The following is a 7,251-nucleotide window of genomic DNA, read 5'->3' as shown; positions in this document are numbered from 1 at the left end:
CCCCGCCCATCTGGTGGTCCAGGCCCCGCCCGGCCGGAAGTCTTGGCTCCTCCCGGCCTGAGGTCCTGGCCCCGCCCCGCTGGTGGTCCTGGCACCATCGGGCCGGAAGTCCCGCTCGCGCCCGGCCGGAGGAGGGAAGAGGCGGGCGGCACCTCCCGCGGCGGGAAGGGGCTGCCCCTGACGGGGTGGGTGCGCCGCACCTCGGGGCGGGGTCGCGCGGCCTCCCCCCGCCCGGCTCCCGGTCGCGCTCCCGCCTCCGGGGGGCCGCGGGGCTGCGGGGCGGGTCCGGGTGCCGCGAGCTCGGGCCCCGGCGCCCGGGCGACGGCGCAGCAGCCGCTATGGGCAACAAGCAGACCATCTTCACGGAGGAGCAGCTGGACAACTACCAGGTGAGCCGGCGCCCGCCCTCCCCTGCTTTCCGCGCCGCGTGCCGGCTGCAGAGCCTGCCCCTGCCTTCAGCTCGAAGCGTGACCTTGGGCCTCAGTTTCCCCACCCTTGCGTTGAGAGCGCTTTCCAGTGGGGAGATACTCGCCGGCGCGCCTCACCCGCCTTCAGGCTCCTTGCTCTCGGCCCCAGGCTGGACGCGACCCCCTCCCCAGCCACCTGCCCCAGCGCCCACCTTGGCACGGAGTTGGCGGGTCATTAAACGCCGGCTGGAGGGAGGGTCCCCTATCCCAGAAAGCAGCCCAGGAGAGTGGGGTCCTGTCTGGGTCGGGAGTGAGGTGCATCCCCCCAAATGCAGTTCTAAGTTGGGAGTGTCTTGTTTATCTGTAGGGGTCTCTCCCTCTGGCCCCAGCATGGAAATACTTGGAGCAAGGAGGAGGCCAGAGACCAGTCCCCATCTCCTGGTCCCCGAGTCCCCCAGCAGCCACCCCCTAAGACCCTTCTAGGACCTCCTGCCTCCAGAGCCACGAAACTGTCCAGACCAGAGGTCCAAAGCCCTCCCGCCAGTGGGTGCAGGTCGCGGGTGCAGGATGAAGCCCCAGACCCGGCCCGCGGGGGCCCTGGCCCGCCTCCCAGGCCCCTGCCCTGCCCTGTGCACTGCAGCCACCCCCGACTGTCTACAGCAACCTGGACGTTCTTCCTCCTCCAAGAGGCCCGAGGTGATGCCTGTTCCCCCACCCCCCCAGGCAGGGCGCCCTGATTGTGCTGTGGGAGCCACGAGGCTGCCTGCTGCCTTCCCCAGTAGTTATTTTGGTAACGGGCTGGACGTGGGAGCCCTCTGATGTGGGCAGACGTAAAATAGGCCCCTTCTCAGAAACCCTGACTGTCATTAATAGTTGTCAGCTTCACGTGAGGCCCTGAGAAGGCACAGGGAGCCACAGTCACGGGGCACCTGCTGTGGTCCCAGACTCTGGAACGGGGGCCCTCACAGTGGGTGGTTTTCAGCCCCATTTCACAGAGGAGTAAACAAAGGCTGAGGCGCCAGTCAGGGCTCAAGCCCAAGGCTCTTTGCGTTTGTTTGGGGGCGCGGCCTGTGTGTGCTCTTGGTCTTGGAGCCCGGCCAGCCTTCTGAGAGACTGGCAGTGTGGCATGCTGTAGGGGAGGGCCCTAGTGGGCCAGGGAACACCAGGAGGGAATGGGGGGCTTTTGCTTTGCAAGGATCAGAGACAGTGGAGCCCTCGAGCAGCCCTAGAAGGAGGCATTCCAGGGGACCACGTGGGCACAGGCAAACAGGTAGACCATGCTCAGAAGTGAAGAGTGGCCCCGTGGGGCTGGAAGCCTGGGTTTCCACTCAGACCAGCCCGGCATTGGGTTACGCTTCGGGGCCAGGCCCAGGGTTGGGTTGTGATCCTCCTGCCAGAGCCAGGCAGACTGGGAGAAATGAGAGCTGAAGAGACCTGAGAGCCCCAGTCCCCTTCCCTCTGCTGTCCAGCCAGTCAGGGCCCCAGTTACAGCCACCTACCCACCCCCCCAATCCACAGGAAACCTGAGAGCCCCAGTCCTCCTCCCTCTGCTGTCCAGCCAGCTCCTCGCCAGCCAGGGCCCTGGTTACAGCCTCCTCCCCTTTCCCCCTCCCCCCTCCACAGGTGCCAATGGTTCCCAAGTTCATGTTTCTCTCCAGACTTCTCTGCCTTCCTGATCAATCGATCCACCTCCCAGACCCCTCCATCTGCAGAGCAGGGCTCCCTGCCTTCCCCAGAACCCACCACTGCTGCTCTGGCCCTGCTCTGCTCGTGCTCAGGCGGCCCACATTTTCAGCTACGAGCAAGTCCCGTAACTCACCTGGGGACTCCCCTCTTCTATCTCCACCTAAGGATCCAAAGCAAGACAAGAATTTGGGAATGTGACTACGAAACACCAGCAGGCTCCTCAGAACCCTGAGAAGCTTTTAAGGTTCCTGCCATATTCATCCCCCGTGAGCTCCTTTTCTGCAATGAGCTCCAGGCAAATAAGTCAACAGCAGAAAAAGCAAACCGTCAGTTGATGAGCAGGTTCACGGCAGCTTTGTTGGTGCTCAGAGAGAGGAGAAACATTAGGTGAGGCAGGGTCAGCGTCTTCACGGACACCTTCTGCAGCCTGTGGGAGGTTTCTGTGCAGAGGCCTGGCTCCTCGTGCCACCTGCGCATATTGAGCACGTGCGGTGTGCGAGGTATCGCGATACACACAGCAGCAGGACGTGGTCGTGTGCGGTGCTCACGGGTGGACTCTGTTCACAGCCAGCGGACCGTGGGCAAGAAGCCCAGAGGCCTGGCTTGCAGTCAGCCCTTCTGGGCTGTACGTGCAGCTAAGAGCAAGCTACCAGTGTCGCTGAGCCTCAGTTTTCCCATCTATAGAATGGGGAGACACTGCGTGCCCCCTCCCCTCCATAGGCTAGTGATGAGGACTGAACAAAGTTGGATAATCAGAGCCCCCACAGACCAGGCCTGGTTGAGGTGTGGTTCTCAGCCTGGGCTGTACGTTGCAGTCATCAGAGTAGCTTTGAAAACTCTGATGCCTGGCTCCAGACTCAGGGATTCTGCTTTAATGGATCTGGTTCATGCTGGTGCTGGGGCTGCTGGGGCTGCTGGGTCTGGGGCTGGTGCTGGTGTGGGTCTGGGGCTGCTGGTAGAGGGCACAGGAGATTTAAACAGCTCCCCAAGTGATTCTGCCCTAGAGCCGAGGCCCTCACTTTAGCAAGCATCGGCATCACTGGAGGTGGTAGATCTAAAGACACAGATTCCTGGCCCCCACCCCCAGAGTTTGTGATGCAGTAGGTCTGGAGTGGAGCCTGAGAATCGGGTGCTGCCCGTCCAGGAACCACGCCTTGAGGACCGTTGACGTGGACAGATGTAAGTGGTTTTGATAAGGGACGAGGGTCATGTGAGAAACTTGTGTATCTTTCCTTGTAGGACCCTTGGTCAGGACCCAGATACTTTTCAACCCAGGGCAGAGGAGAGAGGAGAGGAAGCGAGGATAGGCCAGGGGGACAGAGAGCAGAAGCCAGGGCCTCTCCCCATTGGTGGTGATGTTGACACCCCCACCAGGCTGGGTGGGAGACCCTGGCCCTTCTGCTGAGCACCTTCAGGCCATAGAGCCAGCCCTGGGGCCAAGGGAGGTCTGTACCGGGAAGACTCAGCTGGGCCGCCTTTGGGGCCTGCTCCAGGGATCTGGGGACTTGAGGAAATCAGTCCGCACAATTGCCACCTCAGTCTTAGGCCTGTAGGGCAGAGCGTTCTCTGTCCATGCTGGGGGGGGAGGCGGGGCAGAGGAGCTATGGCCTACAGCAAAGCCTAGCCCTCCAGGAGAAGCCCCTAGGTTCCTAGAAGGCCAAGGCCACGTGAGGGCTCTTAGTCCAACCCCTGGGGAGCAGCATGTGGCTCAGAAGGACAGACTGACGACATGGGGCCGGCTCCCCCTCCTCAGGTCTCCCACAGGTGCCCAGTGGGACCCTCTTCAGTGTGCGGTCCAGCTGCCCCGGTGCCCAGTGGCTTCAGGTCCTGTCCAGGGCAGCAGCCGCAAGCGCTCGTCAGGGCCGGCTCCGCTCATGCCCCAGGAGGCTCGGGCTCTGCAGAGCCTAAGGTGCCGCCTGCTCTCATGGGGCAGCGGTGGGCAAAGGCAGAGGGGCCAGACAGCAGGGATGAGAACAAAAGCCTTCCGCTGCTGGGAGCTTTTCACCTCCATACTTCCCACTGTGGCCTGGCATCCAGACAAGGGCAGGACATCTGAGATGGGTTTATGACCTGGCAACCGTAGGACGTGCATGCTGGCCCCACCCTGAGAAACACCTGCCTGGGGGTCCCTAGCAGCCTCCACCCTTCCTCTGGCCAGATGCCACCAGTCCCTCCCTGCCCACCTGCCCCACACTCCTAGCCTCCACGGCCTCCCTGTGTGACCTCATCTGTGTGTGAGGCTTCAGAGGCCGGGTAAATGCAGGTGTTCCCCAGCCTGTGGACCTGGGGCTCTCTCTCTGCTCACAGCCACCCGCACACACAGCCCCCAGAGCCACCCGGCTCGCAGTGTGGATGGCACACCCCTGCAGCTGAGGCCCTGCAGCCCTTGTCCCTCAGGGCAGTCTGCAGTGGCATCCACCTCTGACCCCTCCATCTGCCCGTAAATGCCCTCCCCAACACCATGCACACAGTCCCGGGCCAGGTCAGAAGCTTCAGGAAGCAGCGGCTCTTGGCCAGGGGCGGGGCCGGGCCATGGGGGAGCGGGGGCGGGGCAGGAGTGAGTCTTCTGTGAGGTCCCCAGGGAGAAAGGAGCCAGGGACTTGTAAGGGACTGTGTGTGTGTTTTCCCTTTGCAGGACTGCACCTTCTTCAGTAAGAAGGACATCCTCAAGTAAGTGTGGCTTCTGTTCACCCTTCGGAGCTGGGACGGGGGCAGGGGCTGGGACCCCCGCCTGGGCTGGGTGAGCCAGCTGGAACTGAGGAAGAGCATCCGCGAGCGCAGGCCGCCATGAACTTGAGAACGTGCCCCCCCCCCCCCACGCCCACATCCCTCTGCCAGGAATTGGGCCTCTCCGTCCTGGGTGCCAGGCGCTGTGGTGGGTGGTTTCAGACGCTCATTTAATCCTCACTGTGACCTTGTAACAGGAGAATCCTTTTATCCCCACTTTGCAGGTGGGGCTTAGCAGTTGGCCAGAGTCATGGAAGACCTGGCCTCTGACTGCAGACCCCTTGCTGTCACCGTGTCCTGGGATCTGTCAGACTAGGGGCTCCCTGTCTGATAGACTAGCAGGCCCTCAGGGCCCTCTGGCTCCAGCTCTGATGCCCTCCTGCTCCTGGGAGGTCCAGAAGTCAAGGCCATGGCCTGCATGCCCACACCACCCCTGAGCTGCCCACCAGGTGCTCTTCCCTTTCCAGGACAACCCCTTTCTTTGGGCTTTGATGGAAGAGATGAAGGGTTGGCAGCTTAGAGCTCCAGGATCAGACAGTGGGCCAGGAAACCTGGCCCCAGCTTCCAGGTGGCATTAAAAGCCGGCAGGGTCACGGGACTGCTTTCCCTGGAGGTCGATGGGCAGGCTGGGGTAGAGCCTGGAACAGCTTCCTGGGCATGCTGTGCTTTGTCACTGTCCTGACCACTCTGTTCAGATGGGCAGTGTCCTTTCTCCTCTGCCCAGGCTGCTCTTCCAGCCTGTCCACTGGGTAGCTGGGGACACCCACGTCCACCACCCTGGAGAGGCAGGGTGGGGGGCACAGGCCCCAGGCTGTGGCATCTGCAGACCGGGGCTGCTCCCACTTGCCGGCTCTGTGGCCTTGGGCAAGCTGGGAGCCTCGCCGAGCCTCCGTCTCTCCTGTAAAGTGGGGACCATGATGCATGCCTCCCCGCGTGGCTGACAGGCAGGAACACCAGGGCGTGGTGTTTGGAACACGGGATTGGGTCTGTGGCTTGAGTGATGCGTGGGGTGGGGTCCCCATCTGGACAGGACGGCGCTCAGAACTGCAACAGCAGCCATTGCCGGTGGCATCGCCGTGGCACGTCTTGGCACGGACCCTCCCGGAAGCCTCATCGCATGGGTTCTCTGTGCGGGGAGCCCCCACCGCTGCAGTGGCCACACCCAGGCTGGGCTTCGGAGGCCCATGGCTGTTTCCGCTCCGGCAGCAAGAGCTTGTCCCCACCGCCTGGCAGCCGCTTCTCCACCTCCTCCACCCACCGCATTCCTGCACCCCATTCACGCCCACTGCCACCTGCTCCATGAGCGCCCCCCAGCCCCGCCAGCCCCGCACTCCTGCCACTGCTCTCCCAGCGTCCTGCGGGCTCAGGTGCCCGGCTCCCTGCGAAGTTGCAGTCGGCCGGGACCCAGGTTCCCCGCACTGTCACTGGGTGCAGTGCGTGTTAGCCCCCAGTGAGCGCCGGAAGATCGCATGGCTGAGGACCCATTGAGTTGCCCTGAGAGAACGTTCCCGGCTCGGAGCTGCAGGGCCAAGGACACAGGCCTGCTTCACCCCACCCCCACCTCCAGTGGTCTTCCTGGGAGCAGCGAGGCTGCCCGTGGGGACAGGGTGGCACAAAGGCCAGGCCAGGGATTAGACTAAACCTGGTAGGTCTTTGGGGGTGTCCCTTGTCCCTTGGCAGATGGGGGGACCTCCCTACCCACAGCCCTGGGCTGCCCAAATCTGAGCCCTCTGAACACTTCAGCAGCCCAGCCGCTGTAGCTCCACCCAAGCCCAGACCGGGCCTGGGGTGCAAATGGGGAGAGGACCCCCCCTCACCCCCCTCACTGGATGGCCCTTCCTGATGCAGCTTGCTCTGGTTAATTCAGCTCTGCCACAGTGTTCACACTCACTGGGTGTTGGCACTCACTGGGGTGTTTGCACACACTGGGGTGTTCGCACTCACTGGGTGTTCACACTGGGGTGTTTGCACTCACTGGGTGTTCACACTCACTGGGGTGTTTGCACACACTGGGGTGCTCGCACTCACTGGGGCGTTCACACTGGTGTGTTTGCACTCACTGGGGTGTTCACACTCACTGGGATGTTCGCACTGGGGTGTTTGCACTCACTGGGTGTTCACACACTGTGATGTTCGCACTCACTGTGTGTTCACAGTCACTGGGGGGGTGTTTGCACTCACTGCGTGTTCGCACACTGGGTGTTCACACTCACTGGATGTTTGCACTGTGTTCACACTCAATGGATGTTTGCACTGTGTTCACACTCACTGGGGTGTTTGCATTCACTGCATGTTCACACTCACCGGGGTGTTCACACTGCGTGTTCACACTCACCGGGGTGTTCACACCCACCGGGGTGTTCACACTCACTGCGTGTTCGTGCCCACTGGGTGTTCTCACTCACTGGGTGTTCGCACTCACCGGGGTGTT

At 62.5% G+C, this 7,251-nt stretch overlaps 1 protein-coding gene across 7 annotated transcripts in view; it reads left to right on the top strand.

Annotated features, from left to right (window-relative positions):
• The first annotated feature begins 277 nt into the window (after positions 1-277).
• The window catches only part of CIB2 (calcium and integrin binding family member 2), a 17,401-nt gene continuing 10,427 nt past the window's right edge, over positions 278-7,251 (top strand). For 2 of the 7 annotated variants that reach the window (XM_035024300.1, XM_035024295.1), the window contains exon 1: positions 297-389. In XM_035024300.1, coding sequence (XP_034880191.1) covers positions 339-389 — 51 coding nt within the window. In that variant the 5' untranslated portion in view covers positions 297-338. Of the gene's footprint in view, positions 390-2,292; positions 2,481-4,728; positions 4,764-7,251 lie in introns of those variants that run through there. The other 5 variants (XM_035024294.1, XM_035024293.1, XM_035024296.1 and 2 more) reach the window with 5 other exon arrangements.

The sequence above is a fragment of the Mirounga leonina genome, unplaced genomic scaffold, assembly GCF_011800145.1.
Source record: "Mirounga leonina isolate KUSES-001 unplaced genomic scaffold, KU_Mleo_1.0 Mir_178, whole genome shotgun sequence".
In the NCBI taxonomy this organism is placed as follows: Eukaryota; Metazoa; Chordata; class Mammalia; order Carnivora; family Phocidae; genus Mirounga; species Mirounga leonina.
The sequence above is the reverse complement of the archived record's forward strand: the minus strand, read 5'-3'. Positions and strand labels throughout refer to the sequence as shown.